At 38.7% G+C, this 23,684-nt stretch overlaps 2 protein-coding genes across 3 annotated transcripts in view; both read left to right on the forward strand.

Moving 5' to 3' along the window:
* The first annotated feature begins 1,084 nt into the window (after window positions 1-1,084).
* On the forward strand, window positions 1,085-17,035 carry LOC135570297 (NLR family CARD domain-containing protein 3-like). Of its 2 annotated transcripts, none has more exons than XM_065016420.1 (6): window positions 1,085-1,203; window positions 3,375-3,563; window positions 14,514-14,630; window positions 14,915-14,999; window positions 15,134-15,362; window positions 15,733-17,035. In XM_065016420.1, the coding sequence occupies exons 2-6, from the start codon at window positions 3,391-3,393 to the stop codon at window positions 16,809-16,811; spliced, it is 1,683 nt and encodes a 560-aa protein (XP_064872492.1). In that variant the 5' UTR covers window positions 1,085-1,203; window positions 3,375-3,390; the 3' UTR covers window positions 16,812-17,035. The 2 variants fall into 2 exon arrangements, with proteins under 2 accessions (XP_064872492.1, XP_064872493.1); XM_065016421.1 differs by having other exon boundaries at window positions 15,739-17,035.
* Window positions 17,036-21,066: 4,031 nt separating this feature from the next.
* Window positions 21,067-23,684, forward strand: part of LOC135570301 (stonustoxin subunit beta-like) — a 3,429-nt gene continuing 811 nt past the window's right edge. Inside the window, exons 1-3 of the mRNA XM_065016422.1 lie at window positions 21,067-21,251; window positions 22,173-22,346; window positions 23,458-23,504. Coding sequence (XP_064872494.1) covers window positions 23,483-23,504 — 22 coding nt within the window. The 5' untranslated portion in view covers window positions 21,067-21,251; window positions 22,173-22,346; window positions 23,458-23,482. The remainder of the gene's footprint in view (window positions 21,252-22,172; window positions 22,347-23,457; window positions 23,505-23,684) is intronic.

Genomic DNA, 23,684 nt, shown 5'->3' on the forward strand with positions numbered 1-23,684 from the left:
CAGACTTCTAGTCCTGTAAACAGAGAGAACAACATACATGGACTTGTGTTTAACACGGTTTCATGTATTTTAATCATGTTCATTTGTATCTCTCTCTGTATGGCAGAATCTCAGTAGGTTTCCATGGTCCAGTAACCTAACAGCCTGGCAGGTCTACACACACACACACACACACACACACACACACACACAGACACACACACACACAGACACACACACACACACACACACACACACACACACACACAGACACACACACACACAGACACACATACACACAGACACACACAGAGTATTGTGGGAATCTTTAATCAGGATGGCTCATTCGTCAGGTCATAGTCGATGTTTGTGAGAGAGAGGAGTGTGGAGACATTATCACCACCTACCACTAGAGGGCGACTAATACACAGTTTTGTTAGTTTGTCAGTTGTTCATGGTAAGAAAACAAACTGGGAAGATTTGTAAGGATTCTGTAAGGAGGAATGGTCTAAGATCACTCCCAATGTGTTCTCCAACTCATAAAACCTTTTAGAAAAAGGCTCAGTGCCGTTATCCACACAAGGTGAGGTATTGAAAGGGGTGTCAATTTTGACCCCGAACCTTTAGAGAGAAATTATTACTTGTTAAACACAATCTCTTTCTCTGAGCCATATTGTATTAGTAGAAAATCATTTAATTTCATAATTTTGTTTGAGTGTACAATATAGCTCAGTCTTAGAATTATTTATTTTATACAGTCAGTTTTACAAATCTTTATTTACATTTTACATTTAAGTAATTTAGCAGACGCTCTTATCCAGAGCGACTTACATCAAGGGTGTCAATAATGTGGGACCCCATTGTATCCTTCAAAGTTAGAGATATGTTGAACCTGGATCCATCATAATGATTCTACATGTTATAGTATGAACCTGGATCATCATAATGATTCTACATGTTATAGTATGAACCTGGATCATCATAATGATTCTACATGTTATAATATGCCATGGCCTTTACTGGCCAACGGTTAAACTGCTGTTATGGTTATGATATACCATGGTGTTGTGTCACTAGACTTTGACCAGATATTATTGCATCCAAAGATCAACTGAACCTAGAACATAGATACAGAGACACTTGTCATCAGGAAGGTGATCTCTCAGCACAACGGAAAATATCCCAATGACTTGACATGTTCTGGTTGTGAATTCAGGCTACAAGGTAAGACTCTTCCCAGGGATTATTGTAAAGTGTGTAGAGACATTAAATGTCTGGTGTTATTTTAGTATAGTGAATGACAGTAAAACACTCAGATGTAACAGTCCATTTCACCTGGGACAGCTACGTGACAGTTCAATCATACAAAATGGTGCTAACTGGGTGTAGTCAAGTCACATTCAATAACATGTTGTTCATATAGCTAACTGGGTGTAGTCAAGTCACATTCAATAACATGTTGTTCATATAGCTAACTGGGTGTAGTCAAGTCACATTCAATAACATGTTGTTCATATAGCTAACTGGGTGTAGTCAAGTCACATTCAATAACATGTTGTTCATATAGCTAACTGGGTGTAGTCAAGTCACATTCAATAACATGTTGTTCATATAGCTAACTGGGTGTAGTCAAGTCACATTCAATAACATGTTGTTCATATAGCTAACTGGGTGTAGTCAAGTCACATTCAATAACATGTTGTTCATATAGCTAACTGGGTGTAGTCAAGTCACATTCAATAACATGTTGTTCATATAGCTAACTGGGTGTAGTCAAGTCACATTCAATAACATGTTGTTCATATAGCTAACTGGGTGTAGTCAAGTCACATTCAATAACATGTTGTTCATATAGCTAACTGGGTGTAGTCAAGTCACATTCAATAACATGTTGTTCATATAGCTAACTGGGTGTAGTCAAGTCACATTCAATAACATATTGTTCAACATATAGCTAACTGGGTGTAGTCAAGTCACATTCAATAACATGTTGTTCATATAGCTAACTGGGTGTAGTCAAGTCACATTCAATAACATGTTGTTCATATAGCTAACTGGGTGTAGTCAAGTCACATTCAATAACATGTTGTTCATATAGCTAACTGGGTGTAGTCAAGTCACATTCAATAACATGTTGTTCATATAGCTAACTGGGTGTAGTCAAGTCACATTCAATAACATGTTGTTCATATAGCTAACTGGGTGTAGTCAAGTCACATTCAATAACATGTTGTTCATATAGCTAACTGGGTAGTAGTCAAGTCACATTCAATAACATGTTGTTCATATAGCTAACTGGGTGTAGTCAAGTCACATTCAATAACATGTTGTTCATATAGCTAACTGGGTGTAGTCAAGTCACATTCAATAACATGTTGTTCATATAGCTAACTGGGTGTAGTCAAGTCACATTCAATAACATGTTGTTCATATAGCTAACTGGGTGTAGTCAAGTCACATTCAATAACATGTTGTTCATATAGCTAACTGGGTGTAGTCAAGTCACATTCAATAACATGTTGTTCATATAGCTAACTGGGTGTAGTCAAGTCATATTCAATAACATGTTGTTCATATACCTAACTGGGTGTAGTCAAATCACATTCAATAACATGTTGTTCATATACCTAACTGTCAAATCACATTCAATAACATGTTGTTCATAGTCAAGTCACATTCAATAACATGTTGTTCATATATTCGTATATTGAGGTTATTTTACAATTTGTATATTTTTATGTATCAGTTGTAAGAAAGTCATCTTTCAGAATATCAGAACATTTGTTGTTTTCTAAATTCCAATGAGCTCCTGCTTCCTGTGTAATTTGGTATGAAACCACTGAACAGACTTTTCTTAACATTAATATTATGAACTGAATTCAGTAACAGCATCATAATATCATACCTGTTGAACAAACTAGACTAATATTATATATTATATTGTTATTATTATTATATTATTATATATTATATTATTATGGAAAAAATTATTATTATGAAAAAAAATATAAATCACGACTACATTTTCATGTGATGCATTAAATCACCTGACTGTTTGGATGTGTCTGTTAGTAAATGTTTTATTTCTAAGAGATAATGAATAAATGAGAATAATTGACCTTCAAGAATTACTGTGTTAACCACAACCAACATGTTGGATCTCTGTTTAGTTGTCACTGTGTTAACCACAACCAACATGTTGGATCTCTGTTTAGTTGTCACTGTGTTAACCACAACCAACATGCTGGATCTCTGTTTAGTTGTCACTGTGTTAACCACAACCAACATGTTGCATCTCTGTTTAGTTGTCACTGTGTTAACCACAACCAACATGTTGGATCTCTGTTTAGTTGTCACTGTGTTAACCACAACCAACATGTTGGATCTCTGTTTAGGGGACAGTTCTCTAAAATGAGTCTCTCTGGAGCGAGAAAGAAGGGGGGCCCTGCCTCTAAAATGAGACTCTCTGGGGAGAGAGAGGAAGGGGGCCCTGCCTCTAAAATGAGTCTCTCTGGAGCGAGAAAGAAGGGGGGCCCTGCCTCTAAAATGAGACTTTCTGGGGAACATGACACCAAAGCTAAGAGGTGAGATTACAATGTTGTTTGTTTCAAAACGTGTTTCCACAATTTTTTACATTTGTTATTTATCAGACAGTATTGCTCAGGGAACCTTGTCTGTAAAATATTGTTGTTCAAGATTTTAATTCATAGTTTTTGTGTATGAATTTTTGTTTTTCAAAAAGCTATATAGCTGTAATGTTTGTATCCTGTATTTAGACTTGATATGTGGTTGTCTCACCAGCAAACGCACACACACACACACACACACACACACACACACAACAATGAGTCTCTCACAGCACACACACACACACCTCTATAAAATTTTAGCATGACACAGAACATTTAGCCTCTTAATTATGATCTAATATGTTGGCAGCAAAACTTTATAGTTTTATTCTGAACGTGTTACAAGCTGAATTTTGAATTCACATATATCCGTTATATCAACACACTCTTCACTCCTGTTGAAACCAGAAAGGGTTTTATCTTCCTACAATATACAGAACCACTAAAGTTCTATATAGAACCCTTTATAGGAGGTTAGGAAGTGTCTGAGTATACAGTATATATAGAATATATATAGAACCCTTTATAGGAGGTTAGGAAGTGTCTGAGTATACAGTATATATAGAATATATATAGAACCCTTTATAGGAGGTTAGGAAGTGTCTGAGTATACAGTATATATAGAATATATATAGAACCCTTTATAGGAGGTTAGGAAGTGTCTGAGTATACAGTATATATAGAATATATATAGAACCCTTTATAGGAGGTTAGGAAGTGTCTGAGTATACAGTATATATAGACTATTATAGAACCCTTTATAGGAGGTTAGGAAGTGTCTGAGTATACAGTATATATAGAATATATATAGAACCCTTTATAGGAGGTTAGAAAGTGTCTGAGTATACAGTATATATAGAATATATATAGAACCCTTTATAGGAGGTTAGGAAGTGTCTGAGTATACAGTATATATAGACTATATATAGAACCCTTTATAGGAGGTTAGGAAGTGTCTGAGTATACAGTATATATAGAATATATATAGAACCCTTTATAGGAGGTTAGGAAGTGTCTGAGTATACAGTATATATAGAATATATATAGAACCCTTTATAGGAGGTTAGGAAGTGTCTGAGTATACAGTATATATAGAATATATATAGAACCCTTTATAGGAGGTTAGGAAGTGTCTGAGTATACAGTATATATAGAATATATATAGAACCCTTTATAGGAGGTTAGGAAGTGTCTGAGTATACAGTATATATAGAATATATATAGAACCCTTTATAGGAGGTTAGGAAGTGTCTGAGTATACAGTATATATAGAATATATATAGAACCCTTTATAGGAGGTTAGGAAGTGTCTGAGTATACAGTATATATAGAATATATATAGAACCCTTTATAGGAGGTTAGCCTGTCTGAGTATAGAGTATATATTTAACCCTTTATAGGGCTCTTTGGTCAGAACTCTAGAGGTTCTTCTTCCCTGAATTGATCTTCATTATATCCAAACACACTGGTGGTCAGGGAGGCATCTCTTTGTTTGAACGATGGTCCACGTCAACTCTGGCATTACAATACATACATTACAATACAATACATTACAATACAACGTTGACCATTAGTTACAGCAAACAACAAACATGTCTCTTCTGCTCCGTTCTTAACCCCTCCTCTCTTCACTAGATGAACGGTAACTTTAGTGTTTAACCCCTCCTCTCTTCACTAGATGGACGGTAACTTTAGTGTTTAACCCCTCCTCTCTTCACTAGATGGACGGTAACTTTAGTGTTTAACCCCTCCTCTCTTCACTAGATGGACGGTAACTTTAGTGTTTAACCCCTCCTCTCTTCACTAGATGGACGGTAACTTTAGTGTTTAACCCTTTAGTGTTTAACCCTCCTCTCTTCACTAGATGGACGGTAACTTTAGTGTTTAACCCTCCTAGATGGACTCTTCACTAGATGGACGGTAACTTTAGTGTTTAACCCTCCTCTCTTCACTAGATGGACAGTAACTTTAGTGTTTAACCCTTCTGTGTCCAAGGACCAAACTTTTGAATATTATTTTCGGTGCACCTCAAGTAGGCTGGAAACATGACATTTACAACAACGTTTTTTTCTGATAACTAGTTCATTGCATCCGCCATGGAGTCCAGTTTCATAATATTATGTTATGTTATATAGTAATCGCTACAAAACAGGCCTTATTTTAGGTCATTCTTCTCCCTGCCAGCTCCTATTAGTTCTATTGAGCTCCGTGGAATCAACTCACCTTCTGAACGTTCTATTCCCAGCTCATTGTTCTGCGTCACAATGGCAGCTTCACTATTGTATCAATGACACCTGCCGGCATTAAGCTTGAACTCTGACGTCAGGTTACTTATTATCAACAGGGTTACAGTGTAACGGTTTTCTTGTGGTGACCCAGAAACCTTAAATCTTTAAATGGTCAGAAATAACACTTTTGTTTTGATGACTTGTGTCTAAATGGCTAAAACTGAGTGTCCCTGTCCCTCCTTTTCACAGATAGGCCAAGGGAAACAGCAAGAAGAGCTTTTAAAATAAAAACATACTGTTTTTACCTTTTAAATTGACCTTTATTTAACCAGGCAATGTTCAGTTAAGAACACATTCTTATTTTCAATGACTGCCAACAGTGGGTTAAAAACAAATGTTCAGGGGTAGAATGACAGATTTGTACCTTGTCAGCTTGGGGGTTTGAACCTAGCAACCTTCTGGTTACTAGACCAACGCATCACTTATAGGAGCAAGAGACCTATAAACCCATACACTTTTTAAAAATCCTGAACCTAACAATCAAATCAAATATATTTATAAAGCCCTTTTTACATCAGCATCTAACCCTACGTATTACCTATTTTAGCATTAACCTTAACCCGAATTATTTTAGAAACTGTTTTAGTAATAATATTATGTTAGTAAATACCATTATAGTACTAAATAGCACTGATTATTTTGTTAATCAAAACCTGTCTCAGCATTTTGCTGTTTTTGTTTTGTTATTTTATTATATTTATTATTGCAAGGCAGAACACTTGATCAACAAGCCACATCTGTTTTATTTTTCAAATGTGGTTTGAACTGGGTGACCAAGTAACCTCTATGTGAAAGTCTAGCAATGGGCGTGTGAAAGATGGGGCAGGTTAGAGATCTAAGGAATTAACCAGAAAAATACACTTTATTTCTCAGCTGCCCCACCAATGTCTGTAAATGAATTAATAACTTTTAATTGAACATGTCCAATAGATGGCAAAATGTCCAATAGATGGCAGCATATGACCACAATAAGCATCAGTTATAGGCTACAAGCAGCAATATGATTGACATAAAATAGCATGCAACCACAGACTATATGTCCCATGATTTTCTAAAATGGTCTCTCATTACTTTAGTTAGCTGTATATCTCCTATTAGGGCTGTGTTGCTTTTGGGAGAGAAAACAAGTGACTATAGCAGGTATTGAATCCCAGGTAAATAATCACTAGTCAAAACCTCAACCTTAGTATACATTCATTATAAAAATCACCTTAATATCTGATATTGCTTATAAACAACCTCAGAATAGAAAAGACAGAGTGGGACTTCCAGCCCGTCAATAAATGACATCATGCAGCCCAGCAGTTAGCAAATAGCACATTTTACACATGGATTCAAACCAGCCACCTTTAGGCCACAAGTCCAACTCCTTAGCCACTGGGTGAAAACCTGAGTTAATCTTGGGGAATAAGCCTGATACATGGTATCACTTGTATTCAAATTAAGACAAAATCATTGCCAAAAGCACAAGACATATATTATTAATGGATTGATCATCAAATAAAAACATTATTTTTATCTGCTCCAAAAAATCATGTTGCCAGAAACCACTGACTCACTGCATTATTATTAAGTATTATCAAGACACCTACTGTTAACTCTTAACTACTTAGGACACCTGCTGTTAACTATAACTATTAGGACACCTGTATTAACTCATATCAAATACTTAAAACATGCTTTTCTAACTACTTAGCACCAACTCTTAACTATTAGGACACCTGTTGTTAACTCTTAACTACTTAGGACACCTGCTGTTAACTCTTAACTACTTAGGACACCTGCTTTAACTCTTAACTACTTAGGACACCTGCTGTTAACTCTTAACTACTTAGGACACCTGCTGTTAACTCATAACTACTTAGGACACCTGCTGTTAACTCTTAACTACTTAGGACACCTGCTGTTAACTCATAACTACTTAGGACAGCTCACGAGGTGTCATAAATTTCTGCCAACTAGGTGGGACTAGAGACTTCATAAATAGCTTTAATTTATACCCATAAGTGTAAAATGTCTTTATTCTCAGCACTTATACGACCAATTTTCTCCTCTGAGACACTTTGGCGATATGGACCCAGATCTCAAAATATTGTTATAAAAAAACATAGAATGTTTGTTTTACATAATAATAAATAATTCATATTACTAATGTAACCCACTGTAAAGACTGGGTTCAGTTGATTGTGTTGCACTGCTCATGTCCGCGTTCTGGAACCGTCCGCGTCCCCGTACAGAACTGTCCGCGTCCACGTTCGGTGTGGCGCCAAGGATATTGTCCGGTTACGCGCAGAGTGGACTGAGGTGATCTTGGGGAATAACGACGGTGTTTGTTACAGTGTTGAGACACCGAAGTTTACTGTTCAATTTGCTTTTTTCTTTACGGTCAGGGACAGTATGAGTGTAGCCAGATCCTTTTCACTCTCTATCCTTGTTTCAATTTGTGTTTCACCGGATTCATCATCGAGACGAGGGACAGACGAACGACGACCTGCTAACTAACCAGCAGCATCCTAGTTATCCTAGCTAGTCGCAGCATCCTAGTTATCCTAGCTAGTACAGCTCGGTAGTTATCCTAGCTAGCTACAGCTACTCAGCACCAGCAGCATCCTAGTTACCATAGCTACCATAGCTCATCATCACTGTCTGCATTTCTTGTGGACCGATGGAGCTCCCCGGTTGTTTCTTCCACCTGTTAAATCCCGGTGAGGCTTCTCCCTCTCTCGTTGACGGATGCTGGCTACCTCTGTCCGGTTCTCCTCTCTTCACTAGATGGACGGTAACTTTAGTGTTTAAACCCTCTGTGTCCAAGGACCGAACTTTTGAATATTATTTTCAGGGCGCCTCAATAGCAGGTATTGAACCCCGGGTAAATAATCACTAGTCAGAACCTCAACCTCAGTATACATTCATTATAAAAAATATATTTAATATCTGATATTGTGAGTAAACAACCTCGAGATTGCGTCTTCCAGCCCTCCAATAAATCACATCATTCAAACCCTCCCGGTTAGTAAATGTACCTCAACATGCCCCCGGAGAAGGCAGAGTAACGACACCAGCCTTTTAGCGGGGCTGACAGACTGACTACAACGCTCGCGTCGATAAATGAATTTCGTCATTTTAAATGACACACTGCTCAACGACCGTCTAGAAGTCAGTTCTATTTGTGACGCAGTTCGCGCTGCATCTTAATTAAGCAGGTACCCACGTGGCATCTCCTCATTTAACAAAAAACATAACTTAACATTAACTTAACTTCTTTAAACAATAAAAGCTCATTTACGAACTTTTCTGAAAATTGATATATAGCGTTTGGAAAAACTCTTCTTATGTTTCCCCATCTGAGCTCAGAGTAGATGAGAGATGTAATGTTTGTCTCTGTTGTGTTGAAGTCCAATCAAGCAGGAGAGACCAGCCTCCCTGTTCCCAGCTGTGTGTCCATGAAGAGTGACTGTCTATGGATCTCCTATAAACTTTAGAGAGGGAGACTTTTCTACTGAACAAAGGTAAGAAGAACTCATGGGTCCTGGTCAGTGAGTTAAACAACACTGTCTCTAGTCATTTCTCCTCCCATCCCATTTTGTTGTTTTCAAATCCATTTTTGTCCATTTTCATAGTCCTAAAACAATATTAAACAAACACAACATTCCCTCACTGTGTGTGTGTGTGTGTGTGTGTGTGTGTGTGTGTGTGTGTGTGCACCTCCCTGTAGGAGATGTAACATCCATCAGTTGCCTAGTCACATTTTAGCCTCATTATATTACCTCAACTACCTGGTACCCTGCACATTGACTCAGTACTGGTTCTCCTTATAGTCTCATTATTACCTCAACTACCTGGTACCCTGCACATTGACTCAGTACTGGTACTCCTTATAGCCTCATTATTACCTCAACTACCTGGTACCCTGCACATTGACTCAGTACTGGTACTCCTTATAGTCTCATTATTACCTCAACTACCTGGTACCCTGAACTTGACTGAGTACTGGTACTCCTTATAGTCTCATTATTACCTCAACTACCTGGTACCCTGCACATTGACTCAGTACTGGTTCTCCTTATAGTCTCATTATTACCTCAACTACCTGGTACCCTGCACATTGACTCAGTACTGGTTCTCCTTATAGTCTCATTATTACCTCAACTACCTGGTACCCTGCACATTGACTCAGTACTGGTTCTCCTTATAGTCTCATTATTACCTCAACTACCTGGTACCCTGCACATTGACTCAGTACTGGTTCTCCTTATAGTCTCATTATTACCTCAACTACCTGGTACCCTGCACATTGACTCAGTACTGGTACTCCTTATAGTCTCATTATTACCTCAACTACCTGGTACCCTGCACATTGACTCAGTACTGGTACTCCTTATAGTCTCATTATTACCTCAACTACCTGGTACCCTGCACATTGACTCAGTACTGGTACTCCTTATAGTCTCATTATTACCTCAACTACCTGGTACCCTGCACATTGACTCAGTACTGGTATTCCTTATAGTCTCATTATTACCTCAACTACCTGGTACCCTGCACATTGACTCAGTACTGGTACTCCTTATAGTCTCATTATTACCTCAACTACCTGGTACCCTGCACATTGACTCAGTACTGGTACTCCTTATAGTCTCATTTATTACCTCAACTACCTGGTACCCTGGTACACATTGACTCAGCAACTCAGTACTGGTTCTCCTTATAGTCTCATTATTACCTCAACTACCTGGTACCCTGCACATTGACTCAGTACTGGTACTCCTTATAGTCTCATTATTACCTCAACTACCTGGTACCCTGCACATTGACTCAGTACTGGTACTCCTTATAGTCTCATTATTACCTCAACTACCTGGTACCCTGCACATTGACTCAGTACTGGTTCTCCTTATAGTCTCATTATTACCTCAACTACCTGGTACCCTGCACATTGACTCAGTACTGGTTCTCCTTATAGTCTCATTATTACCTCAACTACCTGGTACCCTGCACATTGACTCAGTACTGGTTCTCCTTATAGTCTCATTATTACCTCAACTACCTGGTACCCTGCACATTGACTCAGTACTGGTTCTCCTTATAGTCTATTTATTACCTCAACTACCTGGTAACCTCATTATTACCTCAACTACCTGGTACCCTGCACATTTACTCAGTACTGGTACTCCTTATAGTCTCATTATTACCTCAACTACCTGGTACCCTGCACATTGACTCAGTACTGGTACTCCTTATAGTCTCATTATTACCTCAACTACCTGGTACCCTGCACATTGACTCAGTACTGGTACTCCTTATAGCCTCATTATTACCTCAACTACCTGGTACCCTGCACATTGACTCAGTACTGGTACATCCTTATAGTCTCATTATTACCTCAACTACCTGGTATGACATTGACTCAGTATTGGTAAACCTTATAGTCTCATTATTAACCCAACTACCTGGTACCCTGCACATTGATCAGTGACTGGTTCTCCTTATAGATTAGATTATTACCTCAACAACCTGATTAGATATTGACTCAGTACTGGTGATTATAGTCTCATTAACAACTACCTGATTAGATATTGAACAGTACTGGTTCTCCTTATAGTCTCATTATTAGATAGTACCTGGTACCCCATGATTGACTCAGTACAACTCCTTATAGTCTCATTATTAGATCAACAACCAACCCCACATTGATTAGTACTGGTAACTCCTTATAGTCTCATTATTAGTCAACTACCTGGTACCCTGATTGACTCAGTACTGAACAACTCCATAGATCAGATTACCTCAACTACCTGGTACCCTGATTGACTCAGTACTGGTACTCCTTATGATTAGATATTACCTCAACTACCTGGTAACCCCATTTATTACCTGAACTACCTGGTATCCCACATTTATTAGTACTGGTAATCCTTATAGTCTCATTATTACCTGAACTAACCCTGCACATTGACTCAGTAACTGGTACTCCTTATAGTCTCATTATTAGTGAACTACCTGGTACCCTGATTGACTCAGTACTGGTGAACAAGTCTATTTATTAGAACTAGTGAACCTCCCATGATTAGATACCTGAACAACCCCATGCACATTTACTCAGTACTGAACAACCTTATAGTCTCATTATTACCTCAACTACCTGGTACCCTGATTGATAGTGAACAACCCCTCATTATTACCTAACTACCTGGTACCCTGCACATTGACTCAGTACAACCCTTATGATTATTACCTCAACTAACAACCCCATGATTAGATAGTGAACAAGCCCATGATTAGATAGTGAACAACCCCATGATTGAGAGTGAGGAACAATAGATTAGATAGTGAAAAAAAACATGATTATTTGATAGTGAAATGAAGACATCATGATTTTAAACAAATAACCCCATGATTAGTCATTGAACAACCCCATGATTAGCTAGTGAACAACCCCATGATTAGATAGTGAACAATCCCATGATTAGATAGTGAACAACCCCATGATTAGATAGTGAACAATCCCATGATTAGATAGTGAACAACCCCATGATTAGATAGTGAACAACCCCATGATTAGATAGTGAACAACCCCATGATTAGATAGTGAACAACCCCATGATTAGATAGTGAACAACCCCATGATTAGATAGTGAACAACCCCATGATTAGATAGTGAACAATCCCCATGATTAGATAGTGAACAACCCCATGATTAGATAGTGAACAACCCCATGATTAGATAGTGAACAACCCCATGATTAGATAGTGAACAACCCCATGATTAGATAGTGAACAACCCCATGATTAGATAGTGAACAACCCCATGATTAGATAGTGAACAACCCCATGATTAGATAGTGAACAACCCCATGATTAGATAGTGAACAACCCCATGATTAGATAGTGAACAACCCATGATTAGATAGTGAACAACCCCATGATTAGATAGTGAACAACCCCATGATTAGATAGTGAACAACCCCATGATTAGATAGTGAACAACCCCATGATTAGATAGTGAACAACCCCATGATTAGATAGTGAACAATCCCATGATTAGATAGTGAACAACCCCATGATTAGATAGTGAACAACCCCATGATTAGATAGTGAACAACCCCATGATTAGATAGTGAACAACCCCATGATTAGATAGTGAACAACCCCATGATTAGATAGTGAACAACCCCATGATTAGATAGTGAACAACCCCATGATTAGATAGTGAACAACCCCATGATTAGATAGTGAACAACCCCATGATTAGATAGTGAACAACCCCATGATTAGATAGTGAACAACCCCATGATTAGATAGTGAACAACCCCATGATTAGATAGTGAACAACCCCATGATTAGATAGTGAACAACCCCATGATTAGATAGTGAACAACCCCATGATTAGATAGTGAACAACCCCATGATTAGATAGTGAACAACCCCATGATTAGATAGTGAACAACCCCATGATTAGATAGTGAACAACCCCATGATTAGATAGTGAACAACCCCATGATTAGATAGTGAACAACCCCATGATTAGATAGTGAACAACCCCATGATTAGATAGTGAACAACCCCATGATTAGATAGTGAACAATCCCATGATTAGATAGTGAACAACCCCATGATTAGATAGTGAACAACCCCATGATTAGATAGTGAACAACCCCATGATTAGATAGTGAACAACCCCATGATTAGATAGTGAACAACCCCATGATTAGATAGTGAACAACCCCATGATTAGATAGTGAACAACCCCATGATTAGATAGTGAACAACCCCATGATTAGATAGTGAACAACCCCATGATTAGATAGTGAACAACCCCATGATTAGATAGTGAACAACCCCATGATTAGATAGTGAACAACCCCATGATTAGATAGTGAACAACCCCATGATTAGATAGTGAACAACCCCATGATTAGATAGTGAACAACCCCATGATTAGATAGTGAACAACCCCATGATTAGATAGTGAACAACCCCATGATTAGATAGTGAACAACCCCATGATTAGATAGTGAACAACCCCATGATTAGATAGTGAACAACCCCATGATTAGATAGTGAACAACCCCATGATTAGATAGTGAACAACCCCATGATTAGATAGTGAACAACCCCATGATTAGATAGTGAACAACCCCATGATTAGATAGTGAACAACCCCATGATTAGATAGTGAACAACCCCATGATTAGATAGTGAACAACCCCATGATTAGATAGTGAACAACCCCATGATTAGATAGTGAACAACCCCATGATTAGATAGTGAACAACCCCATGATTAGATAGTGAACAACCCCATGATTAGATAGTGAACAACCCCATGATTAGATAGTGAACAACCCCATGATTAGATAGTGAACAACCCCATGATTAGATAGTGAACAACCCCATGATTAGATAGTGAACAACCCCATGATTAGATAGTGAACAACCCCATGATTAGATAGAGAAAAAACACACCAATCTCTTTCAGAAATGCTTTGAACAATAAAAGCTAATTTACTAACATTTCTGAAAAGTGATATATAGTGTTTTGGAATGAAACTCTTATGTTTCCCCATCTGAGCTCAGAGTAGATGAGAGATGTAATGTTTGTCTCTGTTGTGTTGAAGACCAATCAAGCAGGAGAGACCAGCCTCCCCTGTTCCCAGCTGTGTGTCCATGAAGAGTGACTGGTCTATGGGTCATCCTATACACTTTAGAGAGGGAGACTTTTCTACTGAACAAAGGTAAGAAGAACTCATGGGTCCTGGTCAGTGAGTTAAACAACACTGTCTCTAGTCATTTCTCCTCTCCCATTTTCCCATTTATTGTTGTTGTTTTCATAATCCATATGCTAATCCTTTTGTCCATTCTCATAGTCCTAAAACAATTAAACAAACACAACATTCCCTCCTGTGTGTGTGTGTGTGTGTGTGTGTGTGTGTGTGTGTGTGTGTGTGTGTGTGTGTGTGTGTGTGTGTGTGTGTGTACTCCCTGGATGAGGAGATGTAATCTAATGTTTTGTCCACAGAAACCAACAGGAGAGATCAGAGTCAGAGATTCTCAGTGGTCAGTCTTCCCAGAGTCATCAAACAGACCTGGCCTCCATATTCAGTGTATGTGGTCCTGTTATGTACATTTGTTTTTGTTTACCTCAAGTAAAGTTGATCTGTCAATCATTCATTAATGTGTTAATGAGAAAGCATTTATTCTCTTGCTTAACTTAACTTATTTACTTAATTTATTCCAGATGCTTGAAGAGAAAATTATGACATTTGTGAAGAACGAGCTGAAGATGTTCAAGAGGATTCTTAGTCCAGAACTCCCAGAAGGCTTTGAGAGTCAGAAGCAGGATAAGGAAGTGGTGGACCCTGAAGATGAGAAGCAGGAGAGCAGTGCCAGAGAGGGGGCTCTGAAGATCACACTGCACATCCTGAGGAAAATGAACCAGAAGGAGCTTGCTGACACACTGGAGAAATGTAAGATCTGTCTGCCTCATGTTGAATGCTGTTTTATAACATTTAAAAGCTGTAGCTAAAGTACAGCTAAAGTAGCTGTGTAACTCAATGATATTGTAGCAGCCTTAACACAACACCTAGTGACCTCATCAAGTAGCAGCAGGGATGTGTTGTGGTGATTCATTTAGAGAGAGAACATTAATAATACCATCAATAATACCAATAATAATATAATCAGTCACACCAGTCTGTAATGCATTATGAAAACATTTACACATTTATACAGTCAGTTTAGAGAATACATTATTATAATTTACAACTTTATAACAGTCCTACAATACTGTAGACATTAAAACAGACGTAATATTAATATCCTCTGTGTTATTTCTAGATTCAGATGAGCTTGCTGTGATTTGCCAGCGTGAACTCAAATCTAATCTAAAGAAGAAGTTTCAATGTGTATTTGAGGGGATCGCTAAACAAGGAAACCCAACACTCCTCAATAAGATCTACACAGAGCTCTACATCACAGAGGGTGGAACAGGAGAGGTCAATAATGAACATGAGCTGAGACAGATTGAGACAACAACCAGGAAACAAGCAAGACCAGAGACTGCAATCAAATGTAACGACATCTTCACACCCTTAACTGGACAAGACAAACTTATCAGAACTGTGCTGACAAAGGGAGTCGCTGGCATTGGAAAAACAGTCTCTGTGCAGAAGTTCATTCTGGACTGGGCTGAAGGAAAAGCAAATCAGGATGTCCAATTTGTATTTTCATTCCCTTTTCGGGAGCTGAATTTGATGAAAGAGGACAAACACACTTTCATTGAACTTCTTAATCACTTCTCAATGGAAACCAAACAATCAGGAATCTCCATCTACAACAAGTACAAAGTTCTGTTCATCTTTGATGGTCTGGATGAGTGCCGACTGCCCCTAGACTTCCAGAAGAACAAGATCTGTTGGGACGTCACAGAGTCAACCTCAGTGGATGTTCTGCTGACAAATCTCATCAAGGGAAATCTGCTTCCCTCTGCTCTCCTCTGGATAACTACCCGACCTGCAGCAGCCAATAAGATCCCTTCAGGGTGTGTTGACCAGGTGACAGAGGTACGAGGGTTCAATGACCCACAGAAGGAGGAGTACTTCAGGAAGAGATTCAGTGATGAGGACCTGGCCAGCAGAATCATCTCACACATAAAGACATCAAGGAGCCTCCACATCATGTGCCACATTCCAGTCTTCTGTTGGATTTCTGCAACAGTCCTTGAACACATGTTGAAACATAAGAGAGAAGAGATGCCCAAGACTCTGACTGAGATGTACACACACCTTGTGGTGTTTCATACCAAACAGAAGAATGAAAAGTATCTTGGGAAAGAAGAGACAGGTCCACACTGGAATAAAGAGAGCATTCTGTCACTGGGAAAACTGGCTTTTCAACAGCTTGTGAAGGCAATCTGATTTTCTATGAAGAAGACCTGAAAGAGGCTGGCATTGATGTCAATGAAGCCTCAGTGTACTCAGGATTGTGCACACAGCTCTTTAAAGAGGAATGTGGGCTGTACCAGGACAAGGTGTACTGCTTTGTTCATCTGAGCATTCAGGAGTTTCTGGCTGCTGTATATGTGTTCCTCTCATTCATCAACAACAATGAGAATCTAATGGATGAACCTGCAAACAATGTTCAGATACTTTTCTTCGCTCTTCAGAGAGAAGCCTAAAGTTACTGAAGTTACTTTCTACAAGAGTGCTGTGGATAAAGCCTTACAAAGTGAGACGGGAAACCTGGACCTTTTCCTCCGCTTCCTTCTGGGCCTCTCACTGGAGTCCAATCAGAAGCACTTACGAGGTCTACTGACAAAGACAAGAAGCAGCTCACAGAGCCATGAAGAAACAGTCAAGTACATCAAGGAGAAGATCAGGGAGAATCCCTCTCCAGAGAGGAGCATCAATCTGTTCCACTGTCTGAATGAACTGAATGACCATTCTCTAGTGGAGGAGATCCAAAGCTTCCTGAGATCAGGAAGTCTCTCAAAACCAAACTGTCACCTGCACAGTGGTCAGCTCTGGTCTTTGTGTTGCTGACTTCAGAAAAGGAGCTGGATGTGTTTGACCTGAAGAAATACTCCAGATCAGAGGAAGGTCTTCTGAGGCTGCTGCCAGTGGTCAAAGCCTCCAGAGCTGCTCTGTGAGTAAATAAAATGACATTTAAGAACTAATCATCAGGAAGAAATATTCAGTTTAGAGAAAAATATGTATTATAATATGTATATAATATTATATTGAAAAACATATTGAATAAATTCATTGATTTTCACATTAGTATAACAATATGACCATACAATTCTAGGAGACGGAAGATGAATCTATATGTTGTTTGAGAGAATAAACCAAATGCATCTACCATTGTCCTTCTACACTACTGGTGTTAAATTAACAGTGTGTTTGTGAAGTCATGATGATCTCTTTGTCAGGCTGTCAGGCTGTGGAGTCACAGAGGAAGGCTGTGCTTCTCTGGTCTCAGCTCTGGAGTCAAACCCCTCACACCTGAGAGAGCTGGATCTGAGTAACAATGACCTGAAGGATTCAGGAGTGAAGCTGCTCTCTGCTGGACTGGGGAATCCCCACTGTAAACTGGAGACTCTGAGGTCAGTATTATCAGATATGAAAGCACTTTATGTATGTAGTTCTCCCATTTGAAAAGTCGTAATTATTCGGTTATATTCACTTATAGTGTATTAAAGTAGTCATAAGTTTAGTATTTGGTCCCATATTCCATGCCTGCAGTGATTACATCAAGCTTGTGATTCTACTAACTTGTTGAATTAATTTGCAGTTTGTCTTGGTTGTGTTTTAGATGTTTTTCCTAATAGAAACTGAATGGTGAATAATGTCCTGTCATTTTGGAGTCACTTCACTTGTATTGTCAGTAAGAATAGAAGATGTTTCTGAACACTTCTACATTCATGTGGATGCTACTATGATGATGAATAATCATGAATGAATAGAGAATGATGATGAATGAGAAAGTTACAGAGGTACAAAGATCAGACCCCCTCTGTTATTGGTAATGGTGAGAGGTTAGCATGTTTTGTTGTATAGCCTCTGTTATTGGTAATGGTGAGAGGTTAGTATGTTTTGTTGTAGCCTCTGTTATTGGTAATGGTGAGAGGTTAGTATGTTTTGTTGTAGCCTCTGTTATTGGTAATGGTGAGAGGTTAGCATGTTTTGTTGTATTCTCTGTTATTGGTAATGGTGAGAGGTTAGCATGTTTTGTTGTAGCCTCTGTTATTGGTAATGGTGAGAGGTTAGTATGTTTTGTTGTAGTCTCTGTTATTGGTAATGGTGAGAGGTTAGCATGTTTTGTTGTAGTCTCTGTTATTGGTAATGGTGAGAGGTTAGCATGTTTTGTTGTAGTCTCTGTTATTGGTAATGGTGAGAGGTTAGCATGTTTTGTTGTAGTCTCTGTTATTGGTAATGGTGAGAGGTTAGCATGTTTTGTTGTAGCCTCTGTTATTGGTAATGGTGAGAGGTTAGCATGTTTTGTTGTAGCCTCTGTTATTGGTAATGGTGAGAGGTTAGCATGTTTTGTTGTAGCCTCTGTTATTGGTAATGGTGAGAGGTTAGCATGTTTTGTTGTAGCCTCTGTTATTGGTAATGGTGAGAGGTTAGCATGTTTTGTTGTAGCCTCTAACTTTCTCACTCATTATTATTCATGATTCATTCATGATCTTTCTCAGTCAAGGCGTCACAGGCTTGATGTCTCATTGTGTTCGAGGAATATTGGACCAGATAAACTTTTTGTTGTCTAATCACTTTAAGTGTCAGAATAGTTATGACTTCTTCAAAAGGGGGACTAGATACATTAAATTAATTTAATTTTTGTTAAACGTAATGAAACAGAAATGTATTTTGTTGTATCCTGTTAAATAAAAGGTGACATTATATACTGTCACCTCATATGAAACATTTGATCTGAAATCCAAAATGCTGGAGTTTTGAGACACATTTATTTACAGTACTCTGTTATTGGTGCAGGCTGTCTGGTTAACCCCAACACATTATTTGTGCACAGGTTACAGTGTAAGCAGGGAAAGCTAAGTGAAATTATTTTAATATAACCTGTCTGTCATTGTATTTCTTCTGTGTTTGACTCACTGTCTGTAAACTCACAGACACATCCTGTAAAGTGTTGGCCTCAGTTCTCAGTTCAAACCCCTCACACCTGAGAGAGCTGGACCTGAGTAACAATGACCTCTGAAGGATTCAGGAGTGAAGCTGCTCTAGCTGTTGGACTGGGGAATCCCCACTGTAAACTGGAGACTCTGAGGTCAGTATTTATCAGGTGAGATGTTAAGCATGTTTTGTTTTATGTATGTAGTTCTCCCATTTGAAAAGTCGTAATTATTCAGGTTATATTCACATTATAGTGTTTGGAAGTAGTCATAAGTTAGCATAGTATTTGGTCCCATATTCTATGCCTGGTGATTAGCATCAAGCTTGTGATTTACTAATGTTGAATTAATTTGCAGTTTGTCTTGGTTGTGTTTGGGATGTTTTTCCTAATAGAAACTGAATGGTGAATAATGTCCTGTCATTTTGGAGTCACTTCACTTGTATTGTCAGTAAGAATAGCATGTTTCTGAACACTTCTACATTCATGTGGATGCTACTGTTTTATGAATTAATCGTGATGATGATCTGGTGAGTTGAGAGGTTAGCAAAATTTGTTGTAGTCTCTGTTATTGGTAATGGTGAGAGGTTAGCATGTTTTGTTGTAGCCTCTGTTATTGGTAATGGTGAGAGGTTAGTATGTTTTGTTGTAGCCTCTGTTATTGGTAATGGTGAGAGGTTAGCATGTTTTGTTGTAGCCTCTGTTATTGGTAATGGTGAGAGGTTAGCATGTTTTGTTGTATCCTCTGTTATTGGTAATGGTGAGAGGTTAGCATGTTTTGTTGTAGCCTCTGTTATTGGTAATGGTGAGAGATTAGCATGTTTTGTTGTATCCTCTGTTATTGGTAATGGTGAGAGGTTAGCATGTTTTGTTGTAGCCTCTGTTATTGGTAATGGTGAGAGGTTAGTATGTTTTGTTGTAGCCTCTGTTATTGGTAATGGTGAGAGGTTAGCATGTTTTGTTGTAGCCTCTGTTATTGGTAATGGTGAGAGGTTAACATGTTTTGTTGTATCCTCTGTTATTGGTAATGGTGAGAGGTTAGCATGTTTTGTTGTAGCCTCTGTTATTGGTAATGGTGAGAGGTTAGCATGTTTTGTTGTAGTCTCTGTTATTGGTAATGGTGAGAGGTTAACATGTTTTGTTGTAGCCTCTGTTATTGGTAATGGTGAGAGGTTAGCATGTTTTGTTGGTAGCCTCTTTAACTTTTTCACTCTGTTATTATTCATGATCTTTCAAATCAGTCAAGGTCTGTTATTGGTAGGGTTAGCATTTTTGTCTCATTGTAATTCACTTATTTTTTTTTTTCAAAATTTTTCTCAAATGGGGGACTAGATACATTAAATTAATTTAATTTTTAAATAGTGAAACAGATATGTATTAAAATACCCTCAAATAAAAGGGGACATTTTAAACTGTCACCTCTGGTCTTTGATCTTTGAAATCCAAAATGCTGGAGTATAGAGCCACATTTATTTACAGTGTAAGCAGGGAAAAGCTAAGTGAAATATTTTAATATTTTGGATTTCTGTCATTGTATTTCTTCTGTGTTTCAGACTCACTGTCTGTAAACTCACAGACACATCCTGTAAAGTGTTGGCCTCAGTTCTCAGTTCAAACCCCTCACACCTGAGAGAGCTGGATCTGAGTAACAATGACCTGAAGGATTCAGGAGTGAAGCTGCTCTCTGCTGGACTGGGGAATCCCCACTGTAAACTGGAGACTCTGAGGTCAGTATTCCTGTAGTTGGTCAACAAGTGATAACTGTTCACCAGATCCACATGTGTTTACCATGACACACATAGTCACACCATATGTGTTTGATGGTCAGTTACAATTTAAATTGTGCTTTGATGTATATGGTGAGATACAATCTTCATGTTATTGGTAATGGTGAGAGGTGATTTGTTGTACCTCACTGTCTAAATAGATTTTATGTTGTGGACTTTATGTATACTAAATACAATCTAAATTTGATACCTCACTGTCTAAATAGATATGGTGTTGTATACTCAATACAATCTAAAACAAACTGATACCTCACTGTCTAAATAGATATGGTGTGGACTGATACTCAATACAATCTAAATCTGATACCTCACTGTCTAAATAGATATGGTGTGGACTGTATACTCAATACAATCTAAATCTGATACCTCACTGTCTAAATAGATATGGTGTTGACTGTATACTCAATACAATCTACATCTGATACCTCACTGTCTAAATAGATATGGTGTGGACTGTATACTCAATACAATCTACATCTGATTCCTCACTGTCTAAATAGATATGGTGTGGACTGTATACTCAATACAATCTACATCTGATACCTCACTGTCTAAATAGATATGGTGTGGACTGTATACTCAGTACAATCCACATCTGATTCCTCACTGTCTGTCTTCTGACTGATACTGCTTTTTAAACTGGTCTGGTCAGTCTACTATAATATTTGTACTATACATGTTTCTATCTGCAGGCAATACTTTGATCATTTGTCATGTTTTATAATGATACACTATTTTATGAATATATATGGAAGGATTCAGGACACTGATATATCTGAATATGTTGAAAACATTTACTGCCACTATTTTCACCACCAAAGAATATCAGTGTGGTTTTAATATGATTTTGACTCTTTGCAGGCTGTCAGGCTGTCTAGTCACAGAGGAAGGCTGTGCTTCTCTGGTCTCAGCTCTGAGGTCAAACCCCTCACACCTGAGAGAGCTGGACCTGAGCTACAATCACCCAGGAGACTCAGGAGTCAGACTGCTCTCTGCTGGACTGGAGGATCCACACTGCAGACTGGAGAAACTCAAGTATGTAGAGGGTTTATGTCAATGTCCATATCAGACATGTTTGACTTATCAGGCTGGTTAAGACAAACATTCTGACCACCACTTGGACAAAGTTATGTGTGTGTGTGTGTCCAGTGTGTGTGTGTGTGTGTGTCCTGTGTGTATGTGGTTCAGTGTTTTGTTGTGTGTCTGTGAGTAATGGTGTCAGTGTGTTGTGTTCAAATGTGTCTCAATGACACTGGCACACACACACACACACTGGTTACACTCACACACTGGTCACCACACACACACACTGGACACTGTAACTGGACACACACAGTACACACACACTGTACACACACACAAACAACACACACTGTCACACACACACACACACACACACACACACACACACACAAATCTGACAACACACACACTGATACACACACTGTACTCACACACACATCTGGACACTGACAAAAGATGGATGTGGACTGTACACACAATACAGACACAACTGGACACACTGTCTCAATGACACACTGGACACACACACACACTGATACACTCACTGTCAAATACACATACACACACACACAATTTGACACACACACACACACACACACACTGAACTCACACACACACTGATTACACACACAATAATGGACACACACAAACACACACTGATACACACACACTGTCTTTTGACTGCTCACACACACTGGAAACACACACACACACTGGAAACACTACACAGGGACACACACATGAAAACAGGACTTTGACACACACAGGACTTTGCACACACATTTAAGAAAAAAGTCTTACACACAGTACACACAAACACACACACAACACACAGCTCTGACAAGCACACCTGGACACACACTGGCTACACACTGGAGGACACACACACACTGCACACACTGGACTGGACACACACACACACACACACACACTGGACACACACACTGGACACACACATCAGACACACACTGGACACACACTCACAGGACACAAACACACTGGTCACACACACTTGGACTAAAACATACACACATGACACACATGTGTGTGTGTGTGTGTGTGTGTGTGTGTGTGTGTGTGTGTATCCCTCAATGACTGTCTGTTCTTCTGCTTACCGCTACAGTGTGGAACATGGTGGAGAGAACAGAATGAAACCTGGGCTTAGAAAATGTGAGTGTTGACTGCTGTGAAGAATATGACTAAGAATAAGTCTTAATTCAAGTTAAGTCAAAGTCAAAGACCACCATCATTACTGACTTGGTCATATTAAATATCAGCTGTAGTTCTACAGAAGCAGAAATCAGGGACACCAAAGTTTACAAAGAGTTGCTTTGACTGTGTGTTGTGTGT

This window comes from Oncorhynchus nerka, unplaced genomic scaffold, assembly GCF_034236695.1.
Source record: "Oncorhynchus nerka isolate Pitt River unplaced genomic scaffold, Oner_Uvic_2.0 unplaced_scaffold_1000, whole genome shotgun sequence".
Taxonomy (NCBI): Eukaryota; Metazoa; Chordata; class Actinopteri; order Salmoniformes; family Salmonidae; genus Oncorhynchus; species Oncorhynchus nerka.

Excerpts from the sequence above, each read along its gene's own strand:
- LOC135570297 (XM_065016420.1), top strand. The coding sequence starts at position 3,391 with ATGAGTCTCTCTGGAGCGAGAAAGAAGGGGGGCCCTGCCTCTAAAATG. Across the intron at positions 3,564-14,513 it reads CATGACACCAAAGCTAAGAG|ACCAATCAAGCAGGAGAGAC; the intron begins GTGAGATTACAA and ends GTTGTGTTGAAG. Across the intron at positions 15,363-15,732 it reads TGCTGACACACTGGAGAAAT|ATTCAGATGAGCTTGCTGTG; the intron begins GTAAGATCTGTC and ends TGTTATTTCTAG.